We start from the raw sequence: 14,543 nt of genomic DNA, 5'->3' as shown, positions 1-14,543 counted from the left end.
CACTCAAGGTCACAGGGGTCAACATTTTTGTGCGTATGGAAAGGCCTTGTCCATATACACATGCATACCAAATATGAAGGCTATATCTCAAGAGACATAGAAGTTATGAGCCTTTTTCGAAACCTAAACGCAGATTTTGAAACCTAAACGTCGAACCTAAGTTCAAGGTCAAGGTCACAGGGGTAAAAAATTGTGTGCATAAGGAAAGGCCTTGTCCATATACACATGCATACCAAATATGAATGTTATATCTCAAGGGACATAGAAGTTATGAGCATTTTTCGAAACCTTAACACAGATTTCAAAATCTTAACGCGTACCCAAAGTTCAACGTCAAGGTCACAGGGGTTAAAATGTTTGTGCGTATGGAAAGGCCTTGTCCATATACACATGCATACCAAATATGAAGGTTATACTGTATTCTTAAATGCAATATTTAGAAGAGTTGTCTCACATGTTACATGACCTTAATTAATGATTGTTTGCAAGCCTTTTTACTTTATAAATATAAGGAAAACTGCCACGTCCCCCTCGCAACCATGTTTTTCAACAGACCGGAACCATTTTCAAACTTAACTCACGTATCTAGGAAACAAAAGATCGACAAAATTTCATGAAATTGGGCCAAAAATGTGACTTCTAGAGTGTTGACATGTTTTCACAATATACATATAGAGAAAAATGCCCTGCACACTGGCGGTCATGTTTTTTCACCGATCTGGACCATTATCGAACTCGTCCGAGAAATCAATAAAACCAATGTTTTGACCAATTTTCATGATGATTGGGCAAAAATTGTGACTTCCAGAGTATTTACAAAGTTTCTCTATAGCCAAATAAGGAAAACTGCCCCGCCCACTGGCGGCCATGTTTTTCAACAGACCGGAACCACTTTTGAACTCAACCAATATATCATTAAGACAAACATTTTTACAAAGTTACATGAAGATTGTGAAATGTGACCTCTACAGTATTTACAAGTTTTTTCCTTTTTTTGACCTAATGACCTAGTTTTTGACCCGGCACGACCCAGTTTCGAACTCGACCGAGATTTCATTGTGACGAAGCTTCTGACCAAGTTTCATGAAGATCGGACAATAAATGTGGCCTCTATAGTGTTTACGAACAAATGTTAACAGACGGACGGACGGAGGTACGACGGAAAAAGACCGGTCACAAAAGCTCACCTGAGCAATCAGGTGAGCTAAAAAGTAAACGGAAACTGTTGGGTCAACAAATTGATCTATCTTAAAATTAAAAAATAGATATAGGGAGTCTTTGTTGAGAGATACAGGGATAGTGAATATATACTTGGTGCCGGGATAGAGAATCACCCCACCTATCTGGTATTCACTATAAAAATAGTTTATTAATTTAAAGATCTGCATGCATTTCAAACTTTGAAAACTATATGCAAATCGCACATACCTTGTTAAAATCAAACTTGTATCTGCAAAGGAACTGAAGACTCGAAGCCTGAAAAGAATCATTATTTATTCCTCCAGTAAATCAGAAAAATATTTAAGACCATTTTTACATTTTTTAAATACTCAATATATTATGTATGGGTATATATGTAGAAAGAGTTTCAATTGAATGCTAACAGTAATAGCGGTTATGTATGCTTTTTATTAAGTATATGAATTTCTGAAACATGCATTAAATGTCTGCAGCCAAAATGTCAAGCCCATTAGCAATTATGATTGTTTTTTATTTGAAAAGCTGCACAAGGTACATGCTTGATTGAAATCCCTCATGCTATTTCTGAAAAAGAAATGTGTTTGTCAGAAACACTATGTCCCCTTCTGCGCCTCTTTGACTTTTTTTTTTACTTTTGACCTTGAAGGATGACTTTGACAGGGGTTAACGTAAGAAATTGACACTCACTTGCCCGGGGGGCAAGTTACTTTGAACATCTACTTGCCCACATTAAAAACTGGTTGCCCTATTTTGAAGTCAATTTTTTATTGTCATTTAATCTTTAAAGCATTGATTCACATGCATCATTTGAACCTGTTACGAAACTACCGAATTGTTTTCACGTTTGAGACAAATCTTGCATTTCATCAATCGTGACTCTTTATCAAATTCAAGCCATGGAAATTCATCAAGCCACGATGTTTGAAAGTTACGCTTTCGTGATAATATTTCATACTTTCTCTTCCTTTCTTTTTCGGTTGTTTTGGTTTGTTTCTTCGAGTGTTTCGAGCTACTTTCATTAACAAGAGCACCGCATAACGGGGGCCAACGCTCGGCTGCCAAAGCTTGTCAGAATTTTTTTTAAATATTTTTTTAGAGGTCACAGTGACCTAGACCTTTGACCTAGTGACCCAAAATTGGGTGTGGCGTGTAGAACTCATCAAGGTGCATCTACATATGAAGTTTCAAAGTTGTAGGTGGAAGCACTTTGATTTTAGAGCCTATGGTAAAGTTTTATATTAGAGGTCACAGTGACCTTGACCTTTGACCTAGTGACCCAAAAATGGGTGTGGCGTGTAGAACTCATCAAGGTGCATGTGCATTTCAAGTTTTAAAGTTGTAGGTGGAAGCACTTTGATTTAAGAGCCAATGTTAAGGTTTACGTTAAAGTTTTATATTAGAGGTCACAGTGACCTTGACCTTTGACCTAGTGACCCAAAAATGGGTGTGGCGTGTAGAAATCATCAAGGTGCATCTACAAATGAAGTTTCAAAGTGGAAGCACTATAGTGGTGGGGGACATAAGGCAGGCAGGCAGGCAGGCAGGCAGGCAGGCAGGCAGGCAGGCAGGCAGGCAGGCAGGCAGGCAGGCAGGCAGGCAGGCAGGCAGGCAGGCAGGCAGGCAGGCAGGCAGACAGACAGACAGACAGACAGACAGACAGACAGACAGACAGACAGACAGACAGACAGACAGACAGACAGACAGACAGACAGACAGACAGACAGACAGACAGACAGACAGACAGACAGACAGACAGACAGACAGACAGACAGACAGACAGACAGACAGACAGACAGACAGACAGACAGACAGACAGACAGACAGACAGACAGACAGACAGACAGACAGACATTTTATTTGACTGGCAAAATGTACATTTTCAACATCACATGTGGTTGATATCGATATATGTCAACATGTAAATTCGCAGAAAAACAAGTGTAAAAAAAATATATATATACAAAACAAATGCATATTGCAGTACAGATGGTGAACAATTGGTTAATAAAGTCATAAGATTTAACAAGTTTATTCTGATTCCTTAACAAATAAACAAAGTTTTATCAGTTCAGACCTATTGGTAGATTGTAGCATTTGTACAGTCTTAAAAAGGCCTTTTCACAGATTTTGGAGTAAAAAGTCTCCCGCTTAGACCAATCGACCATCCGTGCTCATGCTATTAGGGGATGTATTTTTTACTTATATAAGCAATCCTAGCAGTTTCACAAAATATAATGACAACAACAGAACTTTCCAAATTATTCAATCGTTTCGCATTGCAACGCTTTATAATTTTCAGGTTTTCAAAACGACAAAAGATGCATATAATGGATATTTTAGAGCAAGGTAAATGTTCAGTATTACTATTTTCTCACAAATATCTTAACTAAAACGAAAATTTGCGAATCTGAAACAAACTTTTTTAATTTTGTCAATTTACCTAAACATGAAAAAGCCCCCTTGATAACCGATGGATTATTATAGAAATATTTTTTATGTATTTTTTATGTCAAAAAGTGTTGAGCAAATACATACAAAATGAAATTCGTCCTCAATGTCTGTTGCATTCCAACAAAGAAAATATCTTTCTTGTCTAGCAACAGTGTTTCCATTATATCTACCAGTCTGTATACGAAGGTGGTGAACTGATAATCTTAATTGGCATAAATAAATTCTTAACTTTTCGGAACTAGGTCTAGATAATTCTCATATTCAAGATTTGACCAATATGTTCTATAAATGTCTAACATTGAACTATCTTCTAGAGTGCAGAAACCATTTTTTTATATGCATCTATTCAGGATTTTTTTTTTACATTAATATTATGAATGCTGTTAAAGACATAACTGAACCCGTAATCATCCACTAATTAATTGATGTCATAAATCCATTTCGGTACCATCTGGCCCAATCTGACACTCAAATGTTATATACAGTTTTTAAAATTATGTTACCACAGGCTGCTATTTTAAATCAATTTTGTACCATTTGTATGCATCTCTGTATAAAGAGAGGATATCTTTCTAACTCACCATAAACACATGCATTACAGGTCTTAGTTTTAACTCTTAAAAGCCTCTAAAAATATTTTAGATGTATACTTTCTATTTCATTAGATTTCGTTAAGCCCCAAACTTCTGCTGAATAACCTCAAATAAGCATAGATTGCCTTTTGTAGAAAAAGTAGATGAAGTGCATTAGTAATTAAGTGAACCCAGGTTATATATCAATTTCTAAGTTATTTAACCTGGCAGACAAACCGTTCATCAACAGGCCCAAAGGATCTGGGAAACAACGGGATGTTGTAGGTCTTTGCCACATAGACGCTGAAGATGAGAAAAAAAATTAACAAGCTCAATACCCACCATGAAAATATAGAACACACACAAGTTCAATATGTAACCAGTGTAAATTACATGCAACAGTCATGGAAAATACCCTTTATGTATAAAACAATGCAAATGTGTAAGTCAGACAGCTATAGAGCTCCGGTATCTACATGAGAATAATTCACAGTCAAAGCCAGTCATATGTGAGGTGGATGCAGATGAACATGATGTAATTTAAATAGAATTAATATTTTATGACTTGTAAGTTATAAGTCACTTCAAATAAATACTAATTGTAACGCTAATCATGCTGAACATACACAGTACATGGATACAAGTCAATATTAAACAGAGTTACATGTATTAGAAAACTTTCCTTAAGCGTATTTTTAATTTGCATATTAACTGATTATCGATTGTTTAAACCAGTTTTATAAAATTAATATTTTACAATTTACTCTACCTGGTCTGCTTTTGGTCTCGTCTGAATACTGAAATACCTGAAATGTATAGAAGTAGGACTCTACTAATAATTGAGAAAAACTAAAGCGATTTCATAGCTATAAAGGTATACAGTGGTACAAACAAAATGGAAATGGAAAATAAAAAGTTTCAGAGCATGAGACACCTTATGGATGGTAAACACAAACCCCATATATGCATGCATTATGCAACAGTAATACAAACACTGTTTTAATAAAGTCATATAAAGACAAACAAGAGATGTGTATGTCAGAAACACAATGCCCCCTACTGTGCCGCTTTGAAGCCATATACTGTAAACATATAGAAATTCGTCGGTATGAAATTTTGTGGTTTAATAAAAAACAACTAATTCGTTGACACGTAATTTCGTGGATTTCAAATTTTTTGGGAAGACTGACCGTCATAATAATTTAACTTTTATTAAAACAACAAGAGTAATAACGAAGCATAATCTTCTAATCTGTGTTGACAGCAAGACTTGAGGTTAATGTGCACTTAAGCATGAAAGTGTTGCCAATAATTGTCATTAAGAGCGATAAAGCGGCGCACTTGTTTGTCCCTGCTCGCTAATTGCCATCAATGTCGTTTTTACAATTTTTACAATTCTCAGTGCAATCGATCACCTAGAAGTAACAATTGAGTAATAAGGTCCCCAAAATAACGTGTGAAAACCGTTGTCTCTTTTAACTTTAATTGGCACTAATTGACATATGTGATACATCTGCAATCTGTTAATTTGACAACGTCACGTAAAAGAGAACAATTGTTGATGTACAGTTTAAATACCGTGCTTGATTTAAAAAGTATTATTACCCAAACACTTATCAAGAAAACAACATATTGTATTAACTAGCATAGGTCAATCAAACAATGTCTCTTTCAAAATGGTTGAAAACGGGAACAGTTCAGACACGTACTCCTACTATAGCACGATTGACCGACATGACATTCCGAAATGTCGGATTTCGGATTAAAAATGTATAAATAATTGTTGGTACTTGAATTCGTGGTTCAGCGGACCAACGAAATCCACGAAAATTCGTACCACACAAAATTTAATGGTTTTACAGTATTTGACATTTTACCTTGAAGGATGACCTTGACCTTTCACCACTCAAAATGTGCAGCTCCATGAGATACACATGTACACATGCATGCCAAATATCAAGTTCCTATCTTCAATATTGCAAAAGTTATGGGCAATGTTAAAGTTTGCGGACGGATGGACAGACTGACTGACGGATGGACTGACGAACAGTTCAAATGCTATATGCCACCCTACCAGGGGCATAAAAAAAAAAAGTTCTTCAAAGAGTAAAGATAAAGAGTAACTATGTTTCATTTACTACTTTGGTCAGTTAGCTAACATGTTATACTCAACACTGTACTCCTACAAAGGTTTTATAACCATTAAGATAATCATTTATATAATTATTAAAATTTTACCAGCACTAGAGACCATTATGAGCCTGTGGTCTGTACTGTGTCCAGCCCATACTTACCTAGCTGACAAATAGTTATCTTTGAAATTGTCTCCCGCAGCTTGGCATAACGTTCTGCCCCACCATCAAATAAACTGAAATGTCAATGCATGGAATTTGTGGATAATTTCAAATTTGCACAATAACACAATGAGTGTATATATAGGAGCTGGCAAGAGTTGTCATATCATATTTTATTAAATGAGTTCAGGAATTTTGTTAGTAAGCGAGCCTTTGGCAGAATTTTTTTATCACATGCTTTCAAATGAGCAAATTAAATAAATATTTATGCAAACATAATGAAAAGTCCCAAATGTTGTTTACATTTCGTGACGTCATTTGACGTTGCAACGTCATTTCAGCAAAATAACAAAATGCGATTGGTCTATCGAAAGAAAACTTAGCCAATGAAAACGCTTACAAAGTATATAACACATGTGTAAGATAAAAGTATTTGTAATGGTTATATTACATGGGAAACAGGGTATGGCATGTGATAAAATATATACAGTAAACGGATTTTAAAGAATTGTTTGCGTATTGTTATCCAATCAAGCAAGCGTTGACTTATCAGACTTTCCTCTTGAACATTTAAACTCCCAACACCATCTTTAATGACAAGGTGCTAGGCAATAAGCCAATCAGTACCATTTGAAAGGCAGCAAGACATGTTAGAGTGAGCCTCTTGTTAAACTTGAACTCTCGACTTCCTGCTCTGTAGGGACACACCGAAACATTGACTCATGAAGACTGTCTGCGCACTTTCAAGTATTTACTATAACCTGAGTTGTTAAATATGAGTGAAAAAAGGATTCCTGCTTACATAACCTAAACCGTGTACATAAAATAAAAAATACATCAAACTTAAACCATTAAAATCAAAATATAATTGATAATGAACATACCTTGGTTTATTGGCATCATCATCAATTTTCAATCCAGTGAATTCAGTATCTAATGCTGAAAGAAAGAAAGCTTTTGTATTTACTGAAATGAATTGGCCTCAAACAGCAACAATATAATTACAGGGCTTTGTTCTTTATTTGGGGAAAGGACCTGGCATTTATTTTTTGGGGAAAAGTACCAAACTTAAACAAGAGGGGCTGAAAGGCCCAAAGTTGCTCACCTGAGATAACAAGATATTATTGGGACAAATCTTCTGACCAAGTTTCATGAAGATCGGAAAATAAATGTGGCCTCTAGAGTGTTAACAAGGTTTTACTATAGCCATATAAGGAAAAATGCCCCGCCCCTTGGCGGCCATGTTTTTCAACCAACCGACATAAATTTAGAACTCGTCCAAGATATTATTGGGATGAATCTTCTGACCAAGTTTCATGAAGATCAGACAATAACTGTGGCCTCTAGAGTGTTAACAAGATTTTACTTAAGCCATACATGTATATAGCCATATAAGGAAAAATGCCCCGCCCCTTGGCAGCCATGTTTTTCAAGCAAAATGAATGTAACCATTTTCGAACTCATCCAAGATATCATTGAAACCAATCTTCTGACCAAATTTCATGAAGATTGGACACTAGATGTGGACTCTAGAGAGTTAACAAGGCAAATGTTGACGCCGCACAACGGACGACGGACAAAAAGCGATCACAAAAGCTCATCATGAGCACGTTGTGCTCAGGTGAGCTAGAAAGGGGAGAAAATTCCAGAAGTACGCTTGATATTTGGGTAATATATTAAGTATATATAGTATAATATATTATAATTAAAAAGAAATTCTGTTATGGGAAGGGGCACATCCCTTTGTAAAAGGGGCCTATATAAGGCTCTTGGTAAATAAGGAAAAAATCCCAGCAAGTATTAACAGCTCAAAGCAGAATATCTGCCAGGTTATGAGTCATACTTGCAAAATCATACAAAAATATGAATTGTTAAACCTAAAAGACTGTAAAATTGTTTTTACACCAAACATATCAACTGTTGTCTATGTATTTCAATACATGTAGTCACAACCCATGAGTTTATTGGCATCTATGTCAGCCTAGAAGGGCATATTCACTCATCATATACTTTAAAATGGAAGAATTGCACAGAGTCTGGTTCACAGAAATTTTCCATAAGTGTCATGGTCTTTGTTGCTTAAGTTCATCATCCTTATACAGTACATATATTTATTTCCCCTTCAGAATACACATGTGTTAAATATGATATATAGCATTGTCAAAATTTCCCACTTCCTGGTTTAATCACATAAATCCATTTTCAAGCATCTTAAACAGCTATTCAGCTATTTATAACTCTTGCGTTGGTGTGAAAATATCACAAGGACAAAACTAGCCAATATATTTCTGCAAACTACAAGATATCCAAACATCAAATGACTCTAAGACAGCAATGCTCCCGACCATTTTAAAAACCCAAGTTTGTCTTCATATGCAAGTATAACAATTTAATTGAATTCAAATGTTTGCAATACATTTCAGTGTTCTCTGAAAGCACTGGATGCTGGTGATTTCACAGGCTATTTTTCCCCAAAATATCAATTCAAAATTAATTCTGATACAGTTGAAAGTAAACAGAAATCAACCAATAAATAAGTCAATTTAATCATTAAATATGATTATGCACATAGGTGTATTGCCTATGGAATCAAAGTCTTTAGTTTAATGCTGATATTGTATGTGGAGCATAAACATCATCAAATTTAGAATGGCTGTGGCCACAAAGTTTTTTATGAGTAAATTGATATATCCCTTACTTTCATAGTATTGGTCCTCCTCATAGTATTGTGCCTTTAACAAAAAAACATCAAGAAGTGCTGGAAAGTTAGTGTTTTTTTCCATTTTTAGAAGTTGTAATTTGTTTGATGGTTATCCATGACTATTACGAGTCACGACGATAATTCTCATGATTTCCAGTGTTCGTTGGAAATTAGGTCATGTTTATTCCTGGGTGATGCTATGATTTGTGTAACACACAAGCATTGTTTTTTTTCCTTTAAAAATCAGGTCCAGTATTCAGCCCAATTCCAAATGGAAAAAAGTATATACTTTTCCCAAATGGGACCTTAAAATTCTCAATTGAAGAAGTTTTCAAATTTTATTTTTTTAACATTTGAACATGTTGTGTATCTCCCATCCAGCCATATAAGTTCAACCTTTAGTAAAAATAATACTCTTAACACTTTAATTCTCAATTTGACGGATTTTTTAGCAAAACAGCAACAACACTAAATAATAATCGAGGGCTGAACGGAAAACTGCAGTATCTCCTTCTTTATTTAATATGAGTTACAACAGTCTTCCAATCAGCCCTGGACTTATTTCCCAAATTTAGTCAAAACGCACCCAATATTCCCAAGGGACCGGACCCCATTCATGTTGAAAAAAACCAACAGACAATTATGTTTGTATATGCCTTTATGGATGAATAGAAGCTTTATCAAATGTTTTATATGGCCCTTATTTTTTAATAAAATGCAATAATATTTAAAAAACAACATGAGCCAGAGTTTCCTTTTTCAATTTTCTTTTTTCAAGAACAAGCACATGCGCATGGTAACCATTCTTAGAGAACAATTAGAAAGGCCAATACTATGAGACATTTCCGATTTAAATGCAGTTTTTGTTGTTATGTCCAAGAATACACATTTATAGATTGACATATAAAACATGCGTGTTTTTGTATTTGATCTCTTCCAAAATTAGAATGTATTAATTAATAGGGCTGATACTACGGATAGATCAATGCAAAGCGACCCACAGGTTCATGGGGTTTAGAGTTTGAATATGTAATTCAATTATGGAGCAAGACAGCAAATATGATTTTTCAATGATCCAAAACTTTGCTTAAATAATGTTCTGTCTCAATTTTAATATAAAAATTCTCAGATTTTGTAAAAGTCTAAGTTTTGATATTCCTTTACAAGTTCAATCACAACGTTAACATTATTATAAAAACAGATAGTTTTCCATTTTACCTATGAAATCACATTGTCGTATTGCTTCTTCTATTTCGGAGAAATATTCACTAAAGTTGGAGGCAGTTACTTCTACCATATTTGCAAATCTTTTAAATCACAAATTTAATGAATGCTTGAAATGAAACTGAAAGTAGAGCATGTTGCTACTAAGAGTAACCTACCCATTGTAAAACTTTTGTAAAACCTCTATTCATTGGTTAAGTATTTTCTTGCGTCTGGTATTGACCACTGAAATATTTCGTTACTAACATCGTCGTTATGAGTAAACAAATGGCGGACAGACATTAAAAATTGGCTTTTACATTTGATTAATTTATTTTACAAGTTACTGATACTCGTTTCTATGACCAATACTGCAGTTAACTTACAATGCTAGTTTTGAAAATAGTGTCGTTTTATTTGATAGCACAGATCTCTGCTCAAGGTAGCAATTTGTTTTATTGAATGTGTTTATGCATGATCAGTCTTGTTTCAGCTTCAACTGGAAGATCGTTTTTTGTCCAATAATCAAACTGCTTCTCGTTTAAACCCATTTGTTATACGGGCGTTTTTTTTCCATATTTTATTAAGCATCCTTTATGGGTAATTAGTTTTATGTTTACTTGTTAGCTAGCATTTGGCTAGTGATATCTAGGTCATCGGTTTATGGACGTTTCGTGTCACTGATAATCACTAGCATAGTTTCCATCACACACAAACCACAGATATTCACACAACCCAGAGCTGTGTCGTAGCAAACAGTATAAGGCCTTCAAATACACTGACATGCAGTGTTATTGCTGCTGGTCTCCGAATGCGACACAAATGTTATTTACAAACCACAATACCTAGACAAAAAAAGTCACTTGCATGCTTGGTGATTCTCTTGCTGTCCATTTCATGCGATGTAGAGAGCAATCCAGCTCCTGACTCCCCATGTGAAACCTGTGGTTATAAGGTACTTGATCATGACCCTGCTGTTGATTGCAACAGCTGCGGGATGTGGTTCCATCTTCAGTGTCAATGCTTGGATCCAGCATGGTACAATCAAATGATAGCCCAAGAGCACTCCTTTGCCTGGACATGCTCCATCTGTGACAATGTGAATCTGTCATATGTTTCCAGTACATTTTCGGCCTCAACCCAAAATAGCTTCTCTTCTCTTGTAGCAGATGATCAATCCAATATCACAGATTTGCCACAAATAAACCCACAAATTCATAATTACATATCCAAATTGAACATTTTCTGTATCAACTGCAAATCCATAGTGAACAAAAAATTAGAGCTCCAAAACTTGATCCACACACGCCACTCTGACATCATCACCGCAATGGAATCCTGGCTGACTGAGGACCACTACAACAGTGAAATCTTTCCCGCGTAACTAGGCTACAAAGTCTTCCGCAGGGACAGGGCCAAAGGCAAGGACGGTGGAGTCTTCATACTGGTTAAAAACACACTTCTCTCATCTGCACTGGCTAATCTTAACACTGATTGTGAGATCCTATGGATCAAAGGGAAGCCAGCCTCTCAATGTTGCAGCCTACTACAAACCACATGAGTCTGACATGGAAAGCCTTATTGAGCTTGAGAAATCCCTTGCATTGGCCAGTAAGGTTAAAGGACCAAAACTCATCCTAGGAGACTTCAATTTCCCCAAACTCCTTTGGGATACAGAGCACACGCCATCACTTAAACCAGGATGCAGCACCTCCTCTGTATATGACAAATTTCTCGAGGTCATAGAAGACTTTAGCCTCACCCAGATGGTGAGTGAAAGTACTCGGCAAGGAATCATTCTGGATCTGTTCAAATCACACTCTTGTTGAGAGAGTTGAGATAGTACCAGGAATCTCAGATCATGATATTGTCTCTGCAACTGTCAGAGCAAGGCCTACAATCCTCAAACACATCCCCAGAACCTGCCGTCTCTATAAAAAGGCAAATTGGCCTGCATTTAGGGAATACATACAGGATGCTACCCAAAAACCCTTCTGCAAGCGGACGCACTCACCGTCGAGGAACTCTGGAGTCACTTCAAATCCATGATAGAGGATGGAATCTCCAGCTTTGTCATGGCCAAGAAAATTGGGTCCAAAAAGTCTCTCACATGGATCACAAAAGAAATAAAAAAGCAAACCCACAAGAGAGACATGCTCTATGCCAAATACACAAAATACAAAAAAAAAATCACAGTCCCACCTGGCAAAAATGTAAAAATCTTAAAACAATAATTAGAAATAAAATAAAAAAAGCCTACAACTCCTACTTGGAAGATATTCTAAACATTGAAGTGAACAACATTGAGGAAGGCAAATTTTCTCCAAAGAAGCTGTACACTCTCCTAAAAAACTCAAAACAAAACTCACAGAATATCTGCCCCCTAAAAGACCAACTGACTGGAACACCTAAATCATATAATAAAGTAAAGGCAAATATTTCCAATAGACAGTTTCAGTCTGTATTTTCAGGCACCACCCCCTATCTCTGAAGCAGTCCTGCTTGCAGAAGCTAGGCAGATGGATACCCCAGCGGTTCCTTGGCTATCCCCAGATGGAGGACATCTCAAGTCAGTAAAGTGGGCATCCTCAAACTCCTAGGCTACCTAAAGGTAGACAAGGGGGCAGGCCCAGACCAGTTAAGACCAGTGGTACTGAAGGAGCTGCGACATGAGCTATCTGACTTCTTTTTCAGAAATCCCTGTCAACTGGTGAGATCCCACGTGAATGGGCCAAGGCAAATGTATGCCATGTCTATAAAAAAGGAGACACCAGTGACCCGGCAAACTATTGTCCTATCTCTTTGACCTGTATCCTCTGTAAAACCCTAGAACATGTTGTTGCTTCTCACCTTTCCAAGCACTTCAACACCCACAACATTCTGTATGAATTCCAGCACGGCTTTCGAGACCAATGCTCCTGTGAGACACAACTGATTGAGTTAATGGACCAGCTTGTCAACAACCTAGCAGCAGGCCGCCAAACTGATCTCATCCTTCTTGACTTCAGTAAGGCCTTCGACAAGATGAACCATCTGGAACTCCTTTATCCCCTCCAAGAATATGGTGTCTCCTCTCAGGTTCTAGACTGGACCCGTTCCCTCCTCTATGGTAGAAGTCAGACAGTGGTATTGGATGGGGAATGCCACACAGAAGTCCCTGTAACCTCTGGTGTCCCCCAAGGCTCTGTCCTTGGACCACTTCTTTTTCTGATCTACATAAATCAACTCCCTTCTTCTGTCACCAAATCCGACGTTCGCCTTTTTGCAGACGATACGGCTATCTACATTACTGTCAACTACAGGAATGGGAACAAGAGTGGGACATGGAATTTAACCCATCCAAATGCCAGGTCCTACACATCACAAGGAAACACAACAGCATTAAACACAGTTATTTTCTCCATGGCCAGGCTCTTGAATCTGACTCTGCTGCTTAATATCTTGGACTCGACCTCTCCTTTGACCTCAGCTATAAAACACACACTGACAGAATCACCAAGAATGCAAAAAAATCACTAGGCTTCATTAAAAGGAACATCACAACACAAAATAAAAAGGTATAAGAACTTGCATACAAGTCACTGGTCCGACCACAAGTTGAGTACGCTTCCACTGTCTGAAGCCCATGGACCAAAACTGCCATCAATCAAGTAGAAAGCGTGCATGGTACAAAGTCTAGGCTGGAGATCACTAGCAGATCGTAGAAATGACAGCAAACTCATCATGTCCTACAAAATCTATCACAACCTTGTTGCCATACCTCTCCCAAAATATATATACAAGCACCAATCTGCTTCACCAGACACATGCACTCACTGTATCTACAAAAGGTACAGACAGGATCACTCTACCACTATTACTCCTTTTTAGCTCACCTGATTGCTCAGGTGAGCTTTTGTGACCGGTCTTTGTCTGTCGTATGTCCGTCCGTCCGTAAACATTTTCTGGTAAACACTCTAGAGGTCACATTTCTTGTCCCATCTTCATGAAACTTGGTCAGAAGCTTTGTCTTAATGAAATCTCAGCCAAGTTCGAAACTGGGTTGTGCCTGGTCAAAAACTAGGTCACTAGGTAAAAAAAACAAACCTTGTAAACACTGTAGAAGTCACATTTCATGCCCGT

General features: G+C 36.8%; 2 protein-coding genes across 2 annotated transcripts in view; one reads left to right on the top strand and one right to left on the bottom strand.

Moving 5' to 3' along the window:
* LOC127837898 (poly(A)-specific ribonuclease PNLDC1-like) overlaps positions 1-10,620 on the bottom strand; it is a 39,601-nt gene extending 28,981 nt beyond the window's left edge. Inside the window, exons 1-6 of the mRNA XM_052365350.1 lie at positions 10,437-10,620; positions 7,402-7,456; positions 6,518-6,591; positions 4,993-5,029; positions 4,448-4,526; positions 1,429-1,476 (exon numbers count right to left, since the gene is read on the bottom strand). Of these exons, the coding sequence (XP_052221310.1) occupies positions 1,429-1,476; positions 4,448-4,526; positions 4,993-5,029; positions 6,518-6,591; positions 7,402-7,456; positions 10,437-10,515 (372 nt within the window). The 5' untranslated portion in view covers positions 10,516-10,620. The remainder of the gene's footprint in view (positions 1-1,428; positions 1,477-4,447; positions 4,527-4,992; positions 5,030-6,517; positions 6,592-7,401; positions 7,457-10,436) is intronic.
* A 56-nt stretch (positions 10,621-10,676) lies between these two features.
* The window catches only part of LOC127837887 (tectonic-2-like), a 28,117-nt gene continuing 24,250 nt past the window's right edge, over positions 10,677-14,543 (top strand). Inside the window, exon 1 of the mRNA XM_052365338.1 lies at positions 10,677-10,863. Coding sequence (XP_052221298.1) covers positions 10,809-10,863 — 55 coding nt within the window. The 5' untranslated portion in view covers positions 10,677-10,808. The remainder of the gene's footprint in view (positions 10,864-14,543) is intronic.

This window comes from Dreissena polymorpha, chromosome 1 (assembly GCF_020536995.1).
Source record: "Dreissena polymorpha isolate Duluth1 chromosome 1, UMN_Dpol_1.0, whole genome shotgun sequence".
Taxonomy (NCBI): Eukaryota; Metazoa; Mollusca; class Bivalvia; order Myida; family Dreissenidae; genus Dreissena; species Dreissena polymorpha.
The sequence above is the reverse complement of the archived record's forward strand: the minus strand, read 5'-3'. Positions and strand labels throughout refer to the sequence as shown.